Consider the following 22288-nt stretch of genomic DNA (forward strand, 5'->3'; position numbering starts at 1 on the left):
AGCAGCCTGTGCAAGGGTTGGGGAGGAGGCTCAGAGTGCCTTCCCTGTGGGTGGGGGGGGTGCAGCAAGGGGGCACAAGTGTCACAGGGCTCGTCCAGGCCCAGGCCGGAACAGAGGGCCATTCCCTCTGCTTGGGGTCTAGGGCCCAAGCTGGGGAACTGCAGGGCTAGGCAGGAAACGTCGGGGTGGGGGCACAGATTGAGAGCAAAGCTGGGCTGGGTACCCCACACCTGGCCTCGAGAAGCCTCCATCCCCACCACCCCAGGCCCCAGACCAGGAGAGACGAGTCAGGGTCACGCAAAGTATTAAAAGACACCTCTTTACTGTTACCACACAGCCTCAGTGTCCCGCAGGGTAGCCGCAGCCTGTGGCAGCCGGTGGTCACTTGGCGCTCGGAAATGGCCGCCTGCAGTGCTCCAGCAGCTCCTCCAGGTGGTCAGCCCGCTTCATCGCAGCCTACAACACCCGGTGCACCCTGGTCAGGCCAGGGCCACCCCACCCCACCCCTCAGGCAGGCCAGCAGTGGGCACCCACCTGGTGCTGCTTCCGGAGGCTGCTCACAGCCTCCTCCTTCTTTGCCAGGGCCATCTTCACCCTGCGGGGGAGTGCACGGGGTGCTTCAGTGCAGTGGCCGAGCCAGACCCCCAGGCCAGCCTGTAGCTGAGCGCGCCAGGGTGGGTGGTGGGAGATCTCCACCCCCGCCCCACTCCCACCAAAGAGCAGGAGGAGCTATTGTCCGGCCCAGCCCATCCCAGTCCTGCTGACTGGGCACTGCGCGGCCTGGAGGAGCTGACAACAGGATCTGTGACCCCACAGCTGACCCCATGTGAAGCCACGCCCTTTGGGAAGGGCTCCCTGCTGAGAGGAGGCCAGGAAGCCTCCACCACATGCCTGCCTCAAAGAGCACCCACGGAGCAGGGGTGAGAGGCCAGAGACCTGGGAAGGACTAAGGGATAGCTGGTGGGGAGGGGAGGAGGGGTCAGCCTATTTGCACAGCACCCACTCCACCCGGTCCCAAGGGGCCAAGGGCCAGGGAGCTCCTCTCTGGACACCTGCCCTGGTTTGGGATGGCTGGCTTCCTCCCAGGCCCTGGGGCCAGCATCACACAGAGAGGACAACCGAGCCTCAAGCAGGGAGCCCCTGGCTGCGGCTGATGGACGCATTCCGCATCAGTGGGAAGGAGGGAGCGCAGCCGTTCACTGTCCTTGGCCCAGCATCCTCTTTGGAGCCACAGGGTCCTGTCTGCCTTCCCCAGCCCTGTGCTCCCCAGGACCGCTGTCAACCCAGGAGCCCACCTCCCATGAACCTCCTCCAGCTCTGCTTGCTTCTCCCGTGTGAGCTGCTCCAGCTCCAGCCGCTGGCGGGCCCGCAGCTCAGCCAGCTCGGCCTTGGTCTGCCGGTTCTCCTCCTCGGATGTCGCCAGCCGGTCGGCGAACTCCTGGCGAAGGACCTGGGCGAGGCTGCTGCGCTCGCCAGTCAGCTGCTCATTCACCTGAGGGACATGGGGGACGACAGGGACAGTGTGAGTGGATGGCGGGGGCTGGGGGCCAGGGCTCAGGTGCCTGATCCACCTGCTCACCGCCTTCACGTCCGCCAGCTCCTTTTCCTTCTGTCGCACCAGGCCCTGCAGACGCACATTCTCCCCTTCGGCCTCCCCAAGGCGCCCCTTCAGTTCCGCACACCGCTCCTGGAGCTTCCGCTCTGACTGCTCCAGCTCCGAGAGCTCCGCCTCGTACTTATCCCGGAGGCGCTTGACCCTGGTGGCAGGAGAAGCTGGGTCAGGGGCAGCCCTGTGGCCCATCTCTGGGCCTTGCTCTGGGCTTCTTGGGGCCTCACCGGTTCTCCGCGGCCCGCTCACTCTCCTCCCTGGCCTGTGTCATGTCAGCCTCCAGCCGGTGGATAACCAGCTCAATCTCCTTGTCCCGGCCTTTCCGGATCTCCTCCTTTAGCTCCCGTTCTCGGTTCAGCAACCATGCTTCCTGCAGGGGAGGCACATGGGGGCTGGGGGAGCTGGCTGAGGGTGGTGGAGGATGCTGAGGACCTCACCTGTCCTCAGGGGTGAGGGCCATGCCCTGTCATCAGGACCCAGCACGGGACCCAGCAGGGGCCTGAGTGGGAACTGTCAGCACAGCCTAGTTCTTCTCCCATTCAGAGACCGTGTCTTCTGCCAAACTGATCCTGATAAAAGAAGGGACCTCATCTGGCTGCTGAGGGCAGGGTGGGGCACCCACACGGCCAGGGGCCCCCACCCGGGAATGAGAGCATCAACGGGGCAGCCTCTTGGAAGGCAACCTGGAAATCCCATCTAGCTGAACACACCACGCCCTCTGACTCAGCCAAGTCTGGGAACGTATCCCACAGATATGAGGACCCCTCCATGCGTGGCTGTGGGAAGGGGACAGGGTGGCCACTGGGCCACACTCAGGCTTTGTCCCCTAGCTGATGGCTCGTGTGGCCCCTGTGTTCCTCTCCACCACCACCTCCTTTCAGGACAGGAGAGCGTGGTGCCACAGCCTATCTGGACATTGGCATGAGAGAATAACGGGAGACCTGCTCTCAAGTGGGCCCCTCACACTGGTTGTGGGTCAGCCTGTCAACTTTCAGAACAGTCACCACCATCCTCTGGGGTCCACTCCAGCCCCCCAGTCTCTCCCATGCCCAGCTAGAAGTTCACTCAACTATGGCCAGAATCACACCGCCAACCCCAGGCAGCCAGAACCCATACCCGCCCAAGGGGAGGCCACCGATGTAGGGCCTACAGGCCTGCTTTGAGTCTGGGCAGGAGGGGAGAGGAAGAAAGCCCCCGCCCGTCCCGGCCTCACCCGCCCCCACCTCTTTCTTGGCGGAGTTGGCTTCCCACATCTGTCTCTCCACCTCCAGCTGGTCCTTCAGGGCCTTCAGTTCCATCTGGGGGCAGGCGACAGTGTGACAGCAGCCTTGCCTGGCCGCTCCCCACCCAGAGCTGGGTCTGTCAGGGCCTGGATGGGCCTGAGGTCAAGCTGAGGGTTTGTGGGGAGCTGGCTGGGGAGATTCCTAGTGTGAAACCAGGTTCGGCACAGTGCTTCAAGCAGCTGCTACCCTGTGGCAGGTGGGACGCTGGTCCCGGCGGTTGCCCTCCTCCACCCCTGGTGGGTGCTTTCCTGCTAGGCAGGCCCAGAGGGAAGCGGAGGGGCTGGGGGCGGGGCCTGGGCCGGGGGCGGGGCTGACCTGGTGCCTGCGCTCCTGCTCCTCTTTCCCCTTCTCAAACTCGGCCCTCAGGGCCCGGCCCCCCGCCGAGCTGCTCTCCTCTAGCTGCCGCCTCAGCTCATCCAGCTCTGCCCGCTGCCTGCAGGTGAGCAGGGGTCAGTCCTGGGAGGCTAGATGAGGCTGGGCAGGGCAGGGATGGGCAGGGCTAGGCCCCGCCCCCAGTACCTGGCGGCCTGCTGGCCCAGCCGCTCCTTCTCCTCCGCAACCTCGTTGTAGAGCCGCCGCCGCTGCTGCTGCAGGGCCCGCTGCTCCTGCTCCAGGTGCTGCTCGAAGCTGTGGACACAGGACTCATTGGCAGGGGTGGGGGGTGGGGCGGACACAGGAGCACCTCACACCATAGGGGCCCAGGGCAGGCGCAGCCAGGACAAGCTCAGAACCCAGCAGTGGTCCCCGCGCCGTCTATCCCAGCCGCCCCCCAGAGCGCATCCTAGGAACTGAACTGCCCAGTACAGTTACAGCTGTCCTGCCCCTCGGTGTCCTGCACTAACCGCCCCGCCCCCCGCCCCAGATTTCTCTGACCCTGAAGGGAGGCTGCCAGGGAGCAGGTACTGTTCACTCTGGGAGTCTGTGCACACACCAGGCCTCGTTCCCCCATCAGTGTCCCCGGGACCCCCACCGCTGCTGGGCTCGCTCCCACTCCTGCCGGCCCAGCGCCTCCTTCTCCCGCTCCAGGTGCTCGCGGAGCTCCTCCGCCTGCCGGCCGTAGTGCTGCGCCGCGCGCTCCTCTGCCTGCAGCAGCTCTGTCGCATGCAGACCCTTGAGCTTCTTTACCTCCTGCTTGTGCTTTGCGATCAGCTTCTGGATCTCAGGCTCCAGGCCTGCGGGTTGGGGGGAGTACTATGCTGCGGGACCTCTGTCCACCACTGCACTGCAGGGGCCCTGCCCCACGCCCACCTGAACTGTGTGGGACCACTGACCTCTGCCCACTGGGACACCAGGGCTGCGGACCAGCCAGGAGACCCCCTCCAGGGGCTCCAGCCTGAAGCATAGCTGAGCCCACCAGTGCCCATAGCGCCACTCCCCGCCCACCGCACTGAGGCTCCCCCCTTGGTGCTCTGGCCTGCAGAGTCTCCCTGGAAGAAGGGGTCACTGCAGAGGAGGGCGTCCTGGGCAGGAGGGCCAGGGGTGGGCAGGCACAGTTGGGGCTGTCCCACCAGTCCTTAGAGGGTTCTATGAGTGGGAGACGAGCAGCCATCCTCCCCCAACCAAGACCACTCCCCCCACCCCACCCCACCCCACTCACTCCCCTGGAAGCTGGAGGAGGCAAGAAGACCCATCAAAGGAAGCCCAGGCCCCCAACCTGGACGGGGCCCTGTGTCAGGACGCTGGTCTGTGGCCAAGCTCGTGTGCCACCAGCCTCCCCTGCTCCTCCCAGCCTCGAACCAGTGAGGCCCATCCCTGGGTCTCACTGCTTCCTAGGAAGTTCTGTGCCACACGTGCGACTGGAACTACTGTCCTTACTCGAGACCCCCATGACTGTCCTGCCCACGTGGTGGCTCCCAGCACGACGGCCCCTACCTTTGACCGTGATCTCCTTGATCTTCCGGGTTTTCTCATTGATCCACTTCTCTCTGCGGACTTTCTCCGTGGCGCTCATGAGTTCTTTGAGTTTCTTAATCTCCTATCAACAAGGAAACAGGAGTCAACAGAGGAGCTGTAGGAAGCGGGAGGATGCAAAGACACCCTGTTCCTGGCTGCCCGTGGGTTTCAGGAGGCAGCCTTTCAACAGTGACCCTGGACAAAGCAGGACGCACCAGGGACCGCAGTCCTTGTCTGATGAAAGCTGGGAGGAGTTAGCGGGGTCCCTCTGACCAAAGACCAGTGCTGTGGTAGGTCCCCGGTCACCTCCTCTGAACTACACCTCCTTACCTGTGACACAGGAGCAGTCTCCAAAGTCCCTCGGCCCCCACCCCAGGGTCAGCCACTTGCCAAGCTTTGGGAAAGCAGCTCGGAGGCCAAGGAATGAGGTGCCGGGGGCCGCCTGTCCTGGGGTCCCTCCCACAGTGCCTCCAGGCCTGGGCCAGGTGGTGGGAGGGCAAAGGGCTCACCAGCTCATGCTGCTCCTGCAGCTGGGCCTCCCTGTCCTTGCGCCTCTGGTCCCCCAGCTTCAGCTCAGCCACCAGGGCCTCGCACTTCTCGCCCAGAGCCTTCTTGTCTTCGATCAGCTGCAACGAGGGGTGGAGGTGAGGCTGCTGCCCTGTGAGGCCGGGAGGCCCAGCCTCCCCTCACCCAGGAGGCCCGCACACCAAATCCTGAGCCTTGCTTTGCCCCCTGGTCTGAGGGAGGACCCTGAGTCCTGGGGAGCACACACGTGGACAAGGGCGACAGCTGCCCAAGCCTCGATCCCTCTGGGACCTGGCTGGTGTCAGCAGCGCTCGGATAGTGCCAGTGGCCTTGGCTACAAGGCCCCGACTGTGGCCACACCAGGAGCTTCCTGGAACAGGGGTCATTCTGTCAACCCCATCACCTGGCCTGTGGAGAAGGGCCTGCCCACTGCCTGCCAAGGTGTCTCCACGAAGCCCCCAGGACAGCACCCAGCCTCGTGGAGGACTCCAGGCAGACCCCTCATTTGCAGACACCTATGGCCGCCAAGCAGAGTGTAGCTAATGGTCACCGGAGGCCACTTGGTTCCTCTGGGCTCTGTCTTCTCTCCACAGACCCCTCACACAGAGTTTTCCTCAGAAAAGGACCCAACGGGAGCTCAGCTGAGCACAGAGTGGGCGTGAAGCTTCCACCACCCTGTCAGGGGAGCTCTGGCTGCCCCGCCAGCCCCCGCAGACCAGGGGTGGGCTCCCCAGGAGAGTCCACGTGCACAGGAAAGTTCAGAGTCTGTCCTGCTGGGTGTGTCCCCAGGCCCCCAGAGGACCAACTGGTCCTGACTGACCCCGCAGGGCTGGACCCCACCTTGGACGTTCTCTGCCCACCTGCTCCTGCTGCCTGCCCACCATGCTGGGTCGAGGAGCATGGCCATGGGTCGGGGGAGGGTTATGGCCGTGGGGAGCATCATGGCGGGCGGGGCGGGGGGGCAGCACCGTGGGGCTGGTGTGTGTTGGACCAGCCCTGGTCTCCACAGAGGGAGCTGCTGTCTGTTTCTACAGAGAGAGAAGGAGGCCCACAGGGGAGGCCTATGGGTCCAGAAATTTCCACCAAGCCCAAGCTGGTCTGGAACCCAGTCCCGTCCTCCTGACCCGTGCCGAGCCCCGCGTCCAGGCAGCGCCACCTGGTCGATGAAGGACAGGTGCCGCCGTATGGTGGCCTCGTAGTGCTCCTTCTGCTGCCGCAGCTGCCGGCCCAGCTCCCTCTCCGTCTCTTTGACCCGCCGGAAGGTGAGGTCTCGCTGCTGTGCCTGTAGCGGGTGTGGGAGAAGAGACGGAAGCGAGGCTCTCAAGGGTCAGGCCAGGGGCTTGCTCCAGCTGGGGCCCTGGGGACAGATGCAGTGCTGATGGGGACGTTACCAGCGCCCTCTGCAGCAGCACCATCGCCTGCTTCTTCTCCTCCACCTCCAGCTGCAGTCGCATCACTGATGTGCTGACCTCGGACGCAGGCTCCAGGCGCCCCAGCCCCTCCTCCGGTATGGGCCCCTGCGAACGTGGCTGTGTCAGGCAGGCCATGGTCACCCGCTAATGACCTGCTGTCCCCCCTGGAGACCCCTTCCACACCTGAGGGGCTGAGGCCGGCCGGCCCTGCCCAGACTTCTCCATCTCGTCCAGGAAGTTCATGATGCTCTGCAGCTTGGCCTCTGAAAGCAGGGTCCCATCCTCAGGGGGGCCAGCGGCTGCACTCAGCTTCCCAAATTTCTCCAGGTTGTCCGCTGTCAGGGAGCTGGCATCGTCCTCCTGCGTAGGAGGGGTGCAGGGTTAGGGGCCGTTTGGACAGTTGAGGACTCTGGGTTGGCCTTCCAGAAGCTGCTCAGGGTCCCCTGGGGTAGAGGAAGGCCTGGTCTGGAGGGAGGGCCTCTCAAGCTCCCCAGACCCTGGCAGGGGGTATCACTGGCAGAGAGGCAGTACCCACCCCACCTCCACTCCTGGGTTCTTCTGAGGGTCCTAACCCTTAGTGAGCCGTGGGATAACTGGGGAGATTCAATCAGGTCCCATCTGGCCCTCGTTAGGGTCCTTACTAGAGCAGAGAGGAGCCTGGCGGACTGCCCTGGCCCCCAAAGCACCCCTGGGACCTGAATGGGCAGTGCCAGGGCCCGTGGTCACCTCGTCGGTCCAGGCATATTTGTCCTTGTGGTAGGCCCGGGGGCAGGGCAGCGGTTCAGGTTCCTGCTCCAGCAGCTTCAGCGTGTCCAGCAGCTCGTCCAGGGTTGCCTTTGACTTAGCCCTGCTCCCAGCTCTGCCCATGCCCTCCAGGCCCTCACCAGGCACGTCCTGGAGGCTGGCATCCTGCAGTAGATGGGCCATTAGAGGCAGAGACCACCAGAGAACAGAAGGGTGAAGCTTTCTCCACATGAGCACGTGCCTGCCCAGCCACGTGGACTAAACTCGACCCGCCCCGCCCCACCTCCAGGAAAACAAAAAGGGTGGCTTGGTGGGAGGGGTCTCCAGAGGCTGGAGGCTTTGGCGAATGCCTAACCTGAGCTTCCAGCTCTTTTCTATTGGCCTGTAGTGGTGCCACCCCAGCATCCATGAATACCCAGAGAGATTCCAGAGCAACCATTGAGACCCCAGCCTTCTGCTGGATTGACAAGACCCATCCTGGGTTGCCTTTCCTGGTGTGAGTGACCCCACAGCCAGGGAGGGGCAGCGAAGGGGTAGGTGCCAACCACCCCGGCACCGATGCACCCCAGAGCCGAAGGCAGGCAGGCAGGGTTGGAAAGGCTGTGCTGAGACCTGAGGCTTGTCCTCTGAGAGCTGCCGGGGCTCTGGGGACGAGCCGAGGGCAGGCTGGCCGGCATCCTCCAAGCCTGCGGTGTGGAAGCTGGCCCCTGCACAACAGAACACAGTGTCAGCCCACCAGGGGGCTGCAGACATGGAGGAGCCCTTGGGAAGAAGCCAGGCACAGGGGAGGCAGGCCTGGGACTGCACACGCCACGGTGGACCTCATGGAGCAGTGGGGACACTGGGGAGCCCTGACCTTCTGGAGTGAGAGGTCACAGAGTTGGTGCAGCTGCTCTGAAAGGACCCTGTGTCCAAGTCCAGAGTAACTGGGACAGGAGTGGAGAAGCAGGGCCTGGTGTCTGCTGAGAGCAGACTCATTCATAAGTGGAAGCTGCCAATGGGGCAGTGGCATAGGGCACCAGGAGACATTGGCAAAGGCTGTACCTTCTTAGCCAGGAGCCTCCCTGAGGGAGAGGGATGGGGAAGGATGGGGAGGTCTGGGCAGGAGGCATCTGCTTTTAGGGATAACTCCAGGGGAAGTCACCATATCGGGGTGACCACACACAGAGCCGGAGGCAGTGGTGGGTGGGTGGCAGGGCAGCCTCTGGGCTCTCAGCCCTGCTCACCAGTGTTATTGGCCTTGTGGGTCTGCTGAGTGGTGCTCCCCGGCCTCATGGCTGGCTCCTGGGTAGGCTGGGGCTTCTCTGTCTCCCCCATCCCCTTCAGTGGCCCAAGGTCAGCATTGCCTGATTTCTGGGCTCGCTTCTGCTGCAGTTCCTGTCGTGGGGAGCCCTTGTGAGCAGCTGGGGCCAGGGGAGAGGGCCGGCCCTCATCCTCCTCGAATCACACTGCCCAAGGCCCCGTGCCCAGCGTCTGGGGGAAAGGGGCAGCAGGGTCCCCAGGAGCACAAGTGGTCTTGGCACAGAGGGTCCTCCCTCAGTGCCAGGCTCCCCACGTGGCTCAGGCCACCCCCTCACTTGGATGGCTGCCCTCCGGGCCTGGCGCGCCTTCTCCTCCCTGGCCTTCCTCCTAGCTGCCTCTTTCTGTTGGTGTTGGTCCAGGAGGGACCCCTCTCCCAGCCGCTGCCGCTGCCCCTGCAGAAGCCAAGCCACAGTGGGTTTGACTGGAGAGATGGGGTGGCCCCATCCTGCCATTTCCCTGCCCCACAGAGGACAAGCCCCCCTCTCTCAGGTGGTCAGCGGCTCCTGCAGATGGGAAATGGCTTTGCCTCCCAGCTAGAAACCCACCCCACGTTTCAGCAGGGGTGACCCGGCACCCAGGTCCTGTGACCGAGCAATTCGGGAGGGAGGAAGCTGACCCCCTAGATGAAGTGGACTCATGGGGCAATTCCAGGTTCAAGCCCACTGGTCAGAAACCCTGCCGTACACAGCAGGACCCCTGGGATTCACGCCCACCCCTCAGGGTGTGGCTCACACACCCACACTGACCTCTCGCTTGGACGCCAGCAGGCGCTCCAGGCGGGCAGCTCCGGCTCGGCGCCGCTGCACCTGGTGTCGGTACCAACGCTGGATGGTGACAGCGGCCTGGTTCACCTGGTGGATGAACCTGCCAGAGAGCGGGGTCACGATGGAGGCAGCTGAGTCACAGCCTCCCTCCCTGGGTCTCCAGGAGGCCCAGCGGGCAGAGAAGCGGCGGTGCACACGGCCCTTCTTCAAGTGCCAGCGTTCCCCGGGGAAATGGAAAAGCTCATCCCCACAGACTATTCATGATCAATAGAAACCGAAAGGAACCCAGAGGCCCACCACCACCTGTGGGCGAACGCTGTGTGCTCCTGATGATGACACTGCTCAGAGACAAAGAGTAACAAGTCAGAGGCCCTGCAGGCTGAGCACGGGGGTCACAGGCTGGGGCTCCAGGCATGGCCCACCGGGGAAAGCAAACTAGAGGGGACAGGCTGGTGTGGCCAGGGTCTTGGCCAGGAGGGGCTGGGGGAGGGTGCGTGAGGGGATCCTGGGGTAGGGGGTGATGTTGTTCCGACTACACACGCGTTGAGTTCATAAACTTGCGCCCTAAGAGGGGCACCCTGTTGCGTGTACATTTTACTCAGTAAAGCAGGTTAAACCCAAAACCTTCATCTGGGCTCTCGGGACCCCTTGTCGATTCACTTGGCAGAGGCGCTAATGGACCCTACAGGATGTGAGCGGTCACCGGCCATGGGACATGCACCCAGAGGGGTGTCCCAGTGGGGACACCCGGGCCTTGCCCAGCTCCTCCCGCTCACCCATTTCCAGGGCCTGGTTCTGAGCTCTGTTGGGACAGCCGTGATGACTGCTCAGCCAGGTGAGGCTCTCAGAGCCCAGGCTCTGACCAAGCATGTCACAGACCTGCAGCCACAGCAGAAGATCCCACTGCGCCCACATCCCGCCCTCTCCAGGGGCCAGATTTCAGGAGCAGCCCCATCAGTGTTCTGACCTTTGCAGTTTTTTATCTTCCTTCTGTTTAATGTTTTTTTACTTGGCAGTTTACTGAAGTGATTACATACTTATAAAACTTACCCATTTGGAATATACCATTCAATGATTTTTAGTAAATTTAGAGAGCTCTATGACCACTGGCATGATCCAGTTCTAGAATGTTTCCACTGATCCTAAAAGACCCCCTCTGCGCTCCTCTGGCCCCAGCCAGCCAGTGCTCTACTTTTTGATTCTGCAGATCTGCTTTTGTTGATGCTTTGTATAAAGAGAACTGTACAACGTGTGGTCTTTTCAGCCTGCATCATCTTAAAACAATTCTTGAGTGGACATTTCTCTCCCTGGCACCTCAGGCCTCCTCCCAGCCCCAGGGGTGGTCACCTCTCAGCCTCCTCCTCGGTCACCTCCTTCCGTCTGAGCAGGCCGGTGGTACCCCCCGAGTTATTCTGGACCACGTGGTTGCTGCGGGCCACATTCTTCTGCGGCTTCCCGAGGCTGCTGCCCTCGCCCTCATCCGTGGCTGCCTTGACGATGTTGCTGACCGGGAGGAGGGAGAAAGATTCACGGCCGCCTAACACGGCCCCCTCTCCCGGCTCCCAGGGGACAGCTCTGTCTGTGGCTCGGGGAGCCGCCTTAGCCTTGTCCCAGGGCCTGAGGACCCCAGGAGCAGGTGAGGTCCTGTTCTGACATGCTGGTCATCCTCAGGGTCACTACTCCCCCACCAGGGCCCATCTGGTGGCACCCAGGGTTAAAGGGCTCCACACTTAAAACAGCAGGATCCCAGAGCCGGATGGTGACTCGACACCCATAGGCCGTCCCTGACCTGAGCATGCTATGCACTGGACATGAGGGTGAGGGACCGGCGGTGGGGCTGCTCTGCTCAGCCTGCTCAAGGTCCCCCTTGGCTTTGGTCTCAGATGGGGACAGGGGACGTGGGGGGCAGCTGTGGTTTGCTCAGTGGAACCCCAGATCAAGATGAGCCTGGGCTTGCCTGTGCAGCCAGGGCCTTACTTGAGGGAGGGAGCCGTGCGGTTGGAGCTCTTGGGGGGCGGCGGCGCCCTTTCTGAGGGGGTGTAGTGGTTGTGCACCATGGTGGTGACGCAGTTGCCCACGGCACCCTTGTTGCTCCTGCCGGGAGAGATGGGGGTGGGGGTGGCTTCAGGCTCGGAAAGGACCCCCGATTCACGCAGGTGGTGCCAGGGCTCACTGTGGCACTGTCCCAGTGTCCCTGCCGGGCCCCCTCCACGGCCACCATGCCCAAAGGTGGGGCACTTCGCAGGACCCAGGGAAGCTCCATCAGGCTGTTCGGCCAAGTGGAACCCAGGGTGTGAGGGTGCAGCCAATGTACCTGTTGTTGGCGGTGAAGTTGGGGGCCAAGGGCACCGTGCACTCTCTTCTCCTCGGGCCCACTGGCACGTCAAGGGCTCCAGGACTCTGGGCATCGGATGGCAAGGTAAAGGCCCTGGGCCGGTCATCCTGTCGGTGCACACAGGCAACAGTCCATCACCCCGCTGCACGCCCCTCTGACGCGGGGCCCCTGCCCTGCCCCCACCGCCTCACCCACACATGGGGAGTTGTGAGATGACCCAGAGGCTGGGACGGTCTTTGCTCCTCCTCACACTGACCACTGTGGTCAAAGCTGGCTAACTAACACTGATGCCCCCTGCCCCCCACCAGCCCGTCCTGCAGGGCAGTGAGAACAAAGTCAGAACCAGGCGTCAGCCCCAATGAAACAGCCTGACGGCCTGTCGACTCAGCTCAGCTGCAGCCTCACCAGCACATTCCACGTGGCTCCCTTCTCACTGGAGGCTTTGCTCAGACTGGCTGGCCTTTTTCTCCCACTGGGGCTGCCCTCGAAGAGAGTCAGGAAGTCTGGGGGCTCTGCCGGCCTGAGTCACAGAGAGGATGGCAAGCAAGGTCAGTCACAGGGCCTGGGAAGCCCGGCTCCAGGAATCCAGATGGGAACTCATCTTACAAGGGGACAGGAGGGGCCAGGTCACTGATGGGATCTCCTACTCCCAAGCTTGTGGCATGAAATATCACTTCTCAGCCCCGCTCTGACAACCACTCCTGGAAGAGACGCTCGCACCCTGTCCTGTGGCCACCATGACAGCCCCAGGGAAAGCGCAACAAAGACAAGGGAGAGGAGCAGGTGGGTGGTGGGGGGGGCAGCCTTGAGATTCACATCTCTGCGCGGGAAATGACAGGCCAAGACTCATCCTGCCTGCCTTGCCCAGTGCTGGGCCCCTGTCCAGCCAGCGCTCATGCCGGTGAGGCTGGGAGAAGGACCAACTGAGGCAGGAGAGCAGGACGGGAGTACCTGGGGGGTCAGAGGTTACCTGAGGGGGCTGGGCCATGCCTGGTTGGCTTGTGGCTGGTTGACCTGCGTGGCACTGTTAGATCTGCGAAGGTTGTTAATGGCCCGGGAGCCTCCGGGCCCTGGGTTCTCCTGCAAAAAGGAGGGAAGCAACTGACCGTGTGGCTGAGGTTTCAGACCTTGTGAGTCCACTCAGGGCCAGGCCAGGCTTGGACCCAGATTGAGTGAGAGGCTCTCCTGGGTCACATGTAGACAGGTGAGCAGGGGGAACAGGTGACAGGTGGGAGGGGGAACACCGTGGGGGCCCTGGGTTTGTCCAGCTGAGGCGGGGCAGGTCCCCGGCCTCTCATGTGAAATGGGAGCGCCTCACCCCTGGCAGGTGGAAGGTCCAAGGGGAGGCATGTGACGCCTGCCCAGGCACCGCAGCAAAGGCTGCCCTCCTCCTCATCACCTTCTCACCAATGAGCCTGGCCGTCCACTCCCCATGGCAGCTCTCGTCCCAGAGTTCCTGCTGCCGTCCGGCTACCACCTGCCACCGACTGCCTGCCCTGCACGGTATGTCCAAGGCCACCAGGAGCTCCTCCTTTCCCACACATCAACCTCACAGAGGAATCACACACTGGAACAGGAGGGATGGAGGACTTGGTGCTGGCAGGATCTAGGCTCTATGTGGGGCCAGGTGACCCTAGCAGCGACCTCTTGGTGAGTCAGCTCCCTAGTCTATGAGCCAGAGTCCTTCCTGCCCCCGGATAGCCCCAGGGATAATGGGATAATGGACATGAAGGTGCCTGCTGAGGTGTGCAGCTTACCCAGGAGTCAGACGCCACCCCAAGACAGGGGGCCCTGAATAGCCTCCAGACCTGATACCCAGCTCTAATACTTACCAACAGCTTCCTCCTTGGCTCATTGCCCGTGACCACGGAGATGGAGCGGGTGATGGGCTTGGTGGCGGAAGCACTATTGGGGCGCCGGTTCATGGGTGGAGGGAGGCCTGTCAGACTCAAGTCCACACCTTCCAGGCTGCCCTCGGGGCCACTGAGGGCCCTGGAGCCTTTCATGGTGGACAGGTGGCCCTGAGAAGAGAATAAGGGCGGTGAGCAGGCGTCCTCCGAGGGACCAGGTGGTGTGCACGCCCTCTCCAGCTCGGCCGCAAGGGCCTAGGGCTGAGGGTCCGAGTCTGCGTGCCGCTCAGCTCCCCAGAGGCCTGCCGTGCCCAGGACCCTTGTTGCTCGGTGGCTGTCTCCTTATCAGGAGCAGAAGCAAGTGGCAGAGCAGGACACTGAGCGTTAACAGCAAAAGGAGGTTTCCTGGGGTCAAGATGACCCTCCCAGGAAGGGCACTGCAGGGGGTGACCCTGGGCTGCTGAAAGTCATAGGTATGAGCCCTCATCCCACGACAGGTACTCTACCTGCCTGGGCCCTGTATTCCTCATCTATAAAATGGGCCTTCAAAAGTGCCTCCTCACAGGGTATCATGAGGTTCAGACAAGGTGGCCATGAGGCTGGCCTGTGGTGAGCACCCCACGGGCGATATTCAAACTGGGATTTGTTAAAGCCCCTAAACTTATCAGGCCATGGAACTCTCCCTCTGTCTCCTTAGAACCATCCAGAATACCCACGAGCTCCTGGGAGGCAGCATCTACTCTCGTGTTGAGGTTCCCCTCCTTCCCTCCTAGGGTGGCACTTTCACTGTACATTGCTGGCCCTTCCCATCCGACTGCTCAACCCTGGGCCTCTTCCCTCTATCCTAGGGGACAGCCTCTGGCCTCCTGGAGTCAAACACCATCTCTGCATGGCCGGTTCCCACAGGCATACCTCTCACCACCCCCTTATCCCCTAGTTCCCAGCTTAGCTGACCATGGAGTACATGGTACCTCAGACCCAAACAGACTCCTGACTGCCACCTCCAGCTGCCCCTCCCCAGTGGGTGTTTTCTGAAACTGGCTCAGACCAAAGATTCAAGTGTCATCCTGACCTCTTCCGCCTCTCACCTCCGCCCCCACCCCCTCAGGCACCTAGCCGGTGCCCCTTTCCCGTCAGTCCCTTCCCTCCACAACCCCGCCTGAGCCCCCATCTCCTCAGACTGAAAAACTACGGCAACCCCTCCTCTGGCCCTGCCTGACCAGCCTAGCCTCTCCCCACAAGGCATCCTTAGCTGATCTTTCTGAACCGGGTCTCAGATCAGGGCGGGAGGACACTCAGGCAGGAGGAATAAAGTCACCAGACCCGGACTGAGAACAACGCCTCTAAGACCTGACCCTGTTCTCTGTGACCTCCTCACTGCCTCCCTTTCCCTCCTTCGATCTGCTTGAGACCCTTCCCTGGGATATCCTGAGGCGCCCCTGCCCCCCCAACTCAGAGGACTGCCCGTCCCTGTCACTCCTCACTCCAACATCCTGCTTCCCTTGTCTCCCTTGGCCACCTGCCCACACAGGTTGGTCTGTGCACTGCCGGATGCCCTCGTAAGAATGTAAGGTCCACGAGAGTGGGGACCCTGCAACCCCAGAATCTGGCATGTGGCACGTGCTCAGGTAACCAGAGGGGATGAGCTGGCACCAGGAGGGACCAGAAAGGAATGAGCATGGCCCTCCATGGCATAGAGGACTCTGGTGGGCCAGCGGGCACACACCATCATCACCCAGGTTCAGCACTGCAGCCTCCTTCAGCCCCAACACCCACAGCAGAGGCTTTGGCCCCTACTCTCCAGAGTGAAGGCAGAGGCTGTCCCTGCCACTCACTAGGCCAGTGTCTTTGGGTATGTGTTTCCGGTAGTGTGAGTGAAATTTAACACCCTCCTCTCTTCCAGGCACCAGCCACACCCAGCCTAACTGGGCCCACTCGAGGGGCTGGCACCCTTGAGCAGCAAGGAGTGTGGGGGGCTCTGGGATGGTAAACAAAACCTCTCCATGGAACCCTCCAGACTAGACCTCATCTTGCATACAGAGGTGTCCCTCCCAGGATCTGAAGGTGGTGTCCAGAGCCTCCACCTGGACCTCTCAGGATGAGCTGTCCCAGAACCCCGGGAAGTTTCCCTGCAGGCAGCTCCCCATGTCCCTGGGGTTTGGCTCAAGGCAGGGAGATCATCCTCCCAGGAAAGCGGTAGGAGCTCACGGGCCCTGGGGCATGAGCCCCTCCTCACCTGTGTGGGGGTGCTGAGGGGCTCTTACTTGCATCTTCCCCTTCGTCTGGGTACCCTAAACTGCACGAGAACCCACCTCACCTGCATGGACCTCTTCACCTGTGTGAGTGCCAGGCCCCCTCACCTGCGCTGGCCTCCCCACCTAGGCGGGCCCAGGACCACCTCACCGGCGCGGGGACGCCCTCACTGGCACGAGCCCCCTCTCACTGGCACGAGGCCCACTCACCGGCACGTTCCACCTCACCTGCACAGCCCGGGATGCCCCTCCCTGCGCGGGCCAGGATCCCCTCATCTGTGTGGGCCAGCCCTTGTGCGCCGGTCCTGGAGATTCTTCACCTGCGGGGGCCACCCCAATTGCACAGGGACCCTCTCACCTGCGTGAGTCGGGCCTGGAACTCGGGGCCTGTAGGACCGAACGGCGAGGGATGCGCGGGGCCCTCCAAGTGGAGACACGGGGAGCCTAGGCTTCGGGCCGACGACCTCGGGACCTCGCGCCCTCGCGCCCCCAGGTCCCGGCGCTGACTACGAGGCCCGGTGACAATGAAGCGGTCGGGCGAGCAGCGGCAGCTAGCAACCAAACAGCCTAGAACCTCCTCCCCGTCCGTCACGGAGGCCCGCCTTTCCTGCCCGCGCCCCTTCTGGATTGGCTCTCCGGCCGCCCACTCCGGACGTTCCGGGAGTTCATTGGGTGGCTCGGCTGTCCTTCGAGAAGTTCAACCGTGGGAGGAGCCGCAGGGACCTGGGGTGGTGCCTGTGGTGGCGGCGGGCTGCCGATTGGATATGGCCGCGGGAGGCGGGGCCTTGGCTGCGATGGGGCGGGCCCTAGGCGGAGCCTCTGAGAAGGGGTGGGCGACGAGGAGAAAGGGACGGCGCGTGGGGAGGGCCGTGGAGCGCGCAGGGTAGCTCCGCGCTTCTTCTTACCGTGGGCCCAGCCAGCCTTCCGTGCTCCCACTCAGTCCCAGGCCGCGTCGTCCCCCTAGCTCCCATGCCGTCCCGCGGATCCCACGCGGTCCCTGGGCTCTCGCGCGGTACCCGAGCTCCCTCCTTGCCCAGACTCGTCTGGACACCTGGGTCCAGTTACCCTCTGAAAGCTCCGTTTTGGGTTCTGGACCCGCGAGTCCCAGGAAGGCCCGCCTGTCAATAGGGGCCCTTCCTCGGGCGACCCTGACACCTACCCTCACCCTTAATGCCGGGTCCCCTCCTTACACCCAAGACCGCGCGGTGGCGGCGTTGTCCTTTTTTTTTTTTTTTTTTCTGTTCTTTTCCTGTCTTGACAATGCCATCCTCCCCCCCACCGCCTTTTTTTTTTTTTTTTTGGCCTCCTTCTCCGAAGTTTTAATCCCCCACCTCCACTCCCCACCGCCCGCCCTCCCACCGCCTGGAGGTTGTTTCCTATCATTTCTCACGTCCAGACCACTGTCCCCACTGGCAGTTCAGTTTAGTTCAGTCGCTCAGTCGTGTCCGACTCTTTGCGACCCCATGAATCGCAGCACGCGAGGCCTCCCTGTCCATCACCAACTGCTGGAGTTCACTCAGACTCACGTCCATCGAGTCAGTGATGCCATCCAGCCATCTCATCCTCTGTCGTCCCCTTTTCCTCCTGCCCCCAATCCCTCCCAGCATCAGAGTCTTTTCCAATGAGTCAACTCTTAGCATGAGGTGGCCAAAGTACTGGAGTTTCAGCTTTAGGATCATTCCTTCCAAAGAAATCCCAGGGCTGATCTCCTTCAGAATGGACTGGTTGGATCTCCTTGCAGTCCAAGGGACTCTCAAGAGCCTTCTCCAACACCACAGTTCAAAAGCATCAATTCTTTGGCACTCAGCCTTCTTCACAGTCCAACTCTCACATCCATACATGACCACTGGAAAAACCATAGCCTTGACTAGACAGACTTTGTTGGCAAAGTAATGTCTCTGCTTTTGAATATGCTATCTAGGTTGCTCATAACTTTCCTTCCAAGGAGTAAGCGTCTTTTAATTTCATGGCTGCAGTCACCATCTGCAGTGATTTTGGAGCCCCCCAAAATAAAGTCTGACACTGTTTCCACTGTTTCCCCATCTATTTCCCATGAAGTGATGGGACCAGATGCCATGATCTTCGTTTTCTGAATGTTGAGCTTTAAGCCAACTTTTTTACTCTCCACTTTCACTTTTATCAAGAGGCTTTTGAGTTCCTCTTCACTTTCTGCCATAAGGGTGGTGTCATCTGCATATCTGAGGTTATTGATATTTCTCCCGGCAATCTTGATTCCAGCTTGTGTTTCTTCCAGTCCAGCGTTTCTCATGATGTACTCTGCATATAAGTTAAATAAGCAGGGTGACAATATACAGCCTTGACGTACTCCTTTTCCTATTTGGAGCCAGCCTGTCGTCCCGCTGGCAGGACCTCCTCTTCGGCGTCCTGCATGTTTCCCTACCTGCATTGTGCGTCCTTCCCAGTGCACAGGTGGACCTCGCACACCCAGCTCAGCGCTACCCGGTAGCTACGCTACGCCCCCCTTCTGTGATCCCTTCACCAGGAAAGCCCCCTCTCTTCCACGAAGCTTCTGGTCTCACCAACATTTTCCCCTTCAAAATAACAAATAGCACATTGCTCATTTTTGTCCCATTTTTATAAATCAAATACTCTTTATACTTCAAAAAATTCTAATTTATATCAATAAAAATCATATTTTGGGGTGTACAGCTGAGTTGATGACGCAGAGAGCTGTTTAGGTTTCCCTGGTGGCTCAGATGGTAAAGAATCCCCCTGCAATGCGGGAGACCTGGGTTCAATCCCAGGGAAGATCCCTGGAGGAGGAAATGGCAACTTGTATTCTTGCCTGGAGAATCCCCACGGACAGAGGAGCCTGGTCTACAGTCCATGGGGTCGCTGAGTTGGAATTGACTGAGCAACTAAGCACACACACACACAGAGCTGTTTTACCACCACAAACAAGGCACAGAACATTCTCTCCCCTCCCCAAACCACGGGCTGCCTTTTGGTAGCCAAATCCTCCCCACCCCTTGTCCCAGTCACCTCCAACCTGTCGTCTGTCAGTCTGTCACTATGGTTTTGCCTTTTCCAGAGTCTTGGAAATGCAGTCCTGTGGTGTGTACCATTTTGAGTCTGGTTTCCTTCACTTAGTTACATGAGCCTTCCCTGTTCCTCTTTTCTTCATTGCTAACTAGTATTCCACGGTGTGGATGAACCATCCTTTATTACACAGCAACCCAAGGACTTAAGGGTTGTTTCGGGTTTCGGGCAATTATGAATGGAACTGTTGTAAACATTCACTTTTAAACATTTGTATGAACTTAAGTTTTCATGTCACCTGGGTAAATACTTAGGAGGGACTGCTGAATTGTATGGTAGGTAGGTAGGTGTTTAACTTTCTAAGATACTGCCAAACTTTTCCCGAAGGCAATGCATCTTTTTATTAATGCTGCATTCTCACCAGCAGCCTGTGAATTCCATTTGATCCCCCTTGGCCTCACACTTGGTATTACTGGATTTTTAAATTATTTTTAATACAAATATTAATGGGTGTCAGGACTTCCCTGGTGGTCCAATGGTTAAGAATCCTCTTTGCAATGAAGGGGACACAGGTTTGATCCCTAGTCAAGGAAGATCCCACAGGCCTTGGAGCCAACTAAATCCACACACTGCATCAAAAGATCTTGACACAATGAAGAGACCGAATGCTGCAACTAAAATATTCTTAAAAAATACTAAAATAGGTGTGTAGTGGTATTCCGCATGGTCTTCAACGGCATTTCCCTAACAATGTTGAGAAACTATCTGTGTGCTTCTCTGTCCGATATCCATATACCTCCTTTGGCAAAGTGTCCGTCCACATCTTTCACCCACTTTGTACACTGGGGGTTGTTTTATCATTGAGTTTGGAGTGTTCCTTATATGTTCTTGATATAAATCCTTCCCAAGAGTTGTGATTTGCAAACATCTTCTCCACTCTGCGGCTTGTCTTTTTGTTCTCATGTCATTCAAAGTAAAGTTCTTCAACTTTGATGATGCCTAGTTGTTTCTATTATAGTTTGTGCTTTTTCTCTCTCATAGAAGCCTAATCCAAGGACAGAACGTTTTCTGCTAGGTTTTCTTCTGGAAGTTTAACTTCTAGATAGGGTTATGGCTCACTTTAAATACTGTGTAAGATATGAGAAGGGGCCAAGGTTCATTATTTTCTTCCAGTTGTTTCAATACTATGTGTTGGAAGTCTATCCTTTCTCCACTGAATTACCTTGACACCTGTGGAAAACCACCTGCCGATAGCCGTGTGGCTCTGTTTCTGAATTGTCTATACTGGCCCACTGATCTATATCTAAACTTCCACGCACCCCAGTGCTGACTACTGCTTCTGGACAGCGTTTTCAAAGTCGGTGCTGTGAGCCCTCTATGTGCTTTTTCAAAACCTCCTTAGCTATTCTAATTGCTTTGACTTTGGTTGTAGCTTTTAGGATCAGTTTGTTTCTATTTACCAAAATAAAATAAAATAAAATAAAATAAAATCAAGATGGGAATTATGTTAAATCTGTAGATCAATTTGGGAAAAATTGACATCTTAACAGTAAAATCTTCCAATCTATACTGTATCTCTCCATTTACGTAGGTCTTCATTGATTTCTTTCATCAGTCTTTTGTGTTTTTCAGCATACAGATCATATATATATACACACACACACACACACACACACACACACACACACACACACTTAGATTTATAGCTAATCATTTCAGTTTTTGGATGCTATCATAAAGTCTATTTTTGGCCACACTGGGTCTTCGCTGCTACGTGCGGGCTCTCTCTAGTTGTGGCGGGCAGTGGGTAGTCTTCCTTGCGTTCTCATGGTGGTGGCTCCGCTTGTTGTGGAGTGCAGGCTCTAGATGCATGGGCTTTAGTGGCTGTGGCATGCGGGCCCTAGAGCACGGCTCAGTAGTTGTGGCACAGGGGCTTAGTTGCTCCATGGCATGTAGAATCCTCCCCTACCAGGGATGTCCCAATAGCAGATTTTAAAATGTAAATGTCCAATCATGTATCACTCGTATATGAAAATACAATTCAGCTTTACTCAACAGCCTGTGTTCTTGCCAAACTATTAGGCATAGGATTTTTTTTGTGGAATCTATGATTCTCAACATAAATAATCACGCTTTCTGTGGTTAACAGTTTTATTTCTTCCCTTCCTTTGTATTTGTCCTTTCCCTCATTGTTTCATTGAAGCAGCTGGTGCTTCCAGGACAATGCTAAACAAAAGTGGTGAGCGTGGACATTCCCGTCTTCTTCCCAATCCTGGAGGGAAATCATTCAGCCTTTTGACATTAAGTATGGTGTTGCAAAGAGTTGGACACGACTGAACCAACTGTGTACACACACAAGCACCCAGTCCATCCCCTTTACTGGGTGAGAGAAATTCTTATATTTCTAGTTTGGTTTTTTTTTTAAATCATGAATGTTGAAATTTATCTCTTGCTTTTTTCTGTGTAAAATGATAATGTGATTTGTTCTTCTTTAGTGTGTTAATATAGTGAATTGCAGTGATTTTCAGATGTTGGACCAGCTTTCCATCCCCAGGAAAAACTCCACTTATTGTGATGTATTATTACTTCTTGTATACTGCTGGATCTGTTTTGCTAATAGTCTGTTGAGGACTTTTTTTTAATCTATGTTCATGAAAGAGATTGGTCTGTAGTTCTCCAAATCAAGTGCAGATGAAACATTCACCAGGATAGACTATATCCTGGGCCACTAAACAAACTTAAGCAAAAGCCTGAAATCTTTATAATGAAAGTCTTATATGTTCTCTTACAATATAAAAATTAAAGTATTAATAAAAAACACATTTTAAAATAGTCCATCAGGACTTCCCTGGTGGTCCGGGGGTTAAGACTCCGCATTTCCACTACAGGGGGCTTGGGTTTGATCCCTAGTCCAGGAGGTTTCACATTCTGCCTGGTGCTGTGCCCCCCAAAGAAGTCAGACAAAACCCAAGTCTTACGGGAATTTAGAAAATATTTTGAACTGAATAAGTACTAAAATGTTATCAAAGTTCATGGGATGTAGCTCAAAGTGTTAGAGGAAAATGTACAGCATTAAAAATGTTTCCATTAGGACTTCCCTGGTGGTACAGTGGATAAGAATCTGCCTGCCAATGCCGGGGACATGGGTGTGATCCCTGATCTGGGAAGATTCCACATGCCATGCAGCAACTAAGCCCATGAACCACAACTACTAGCCTGTACTCTAGTGCCCCCAAACCGCCACTCCTGCGCCCACAAGCTGCAGCCACCGACACCAGTGTGCCAAGAGCCTGTGCTCCACCATAGAAGAGGCCACCCC

At 58.5% G+C, this 22288-nt stretch overlaps 1 protein-coding gene across 4 annotated transcripts; it reads right to left on the reverse strand.

Annotated features, from left to right (window-relative positions):
- Positions 1-303: 303 nt before the first annotated feature.
- Positions 304-16556, reverse strand: CEP131 (centrosomal protein 131). 4 transcript variants are annotated; one of them, XM_086355305.1, is made up of 26 exons: positions 16328-16556; positions 13700-13888; positions 12838-12947; positions 12273-12387; positions 11847-11974; positions 11510-11626; positions 10880-11035; positions 9515-9632; positions 9044-9160; positions 8693-8843; positions 8079-8173; positions 7449-7631; positions 6906-7082; positions 6702-6827; positions 6467-6592; positions 5295-5411; positions 4765-4867; positions 3863-4064; positions 3412-3519; positions 3208-3325; positions 2833-2907; positions 1837-1979; positions 1580-1757; positions 1296-1492; positions 535-595; positions 304-456 (listed from the first exon to the last, which is right to left on the reverse strand). In XM_086355305.1, exons 2-26 carry the CDS (start codon positions 13871-13873, stop codon positions 382-384), a joined length of 3270 nt encoding a protein of 1089 aa, XP_086211431.1. In that variant the 5' UTR covers positions 13874-13888; positions 16328-16556; the 3' UTR covers positions 304-381. The 4 variants fall into 4 exon arrangements, with proteins under 4 accessions (XP_086211431.1, XP_086211430.1, XP_086211434.1 ...); XM_086355304.1 differs by having other exon boundaries at positions 16198-16556; XM_086355308.1 differs by lacking the exon at positions 9044-9160.
- Between the last annotated feature and the right edge of the window lie 5732 nt (positions 16557-22288).

Source organism: Bos grunniens, chromosome 19 (genome assembly GCF_055505025.1).
Source record: "Bos grunniens cultivar Pamir isolate PY7600 chromosome 19, Bosgru_T2T1.0, whole genome shotgun sequence".
In the NCBI taxonomy this organism is placed as follows: Eukaryota; Metazoa; Chordata; class Mammalia; order Artiodactyla; family Bovidae; genus Bos; species Bos grunniens.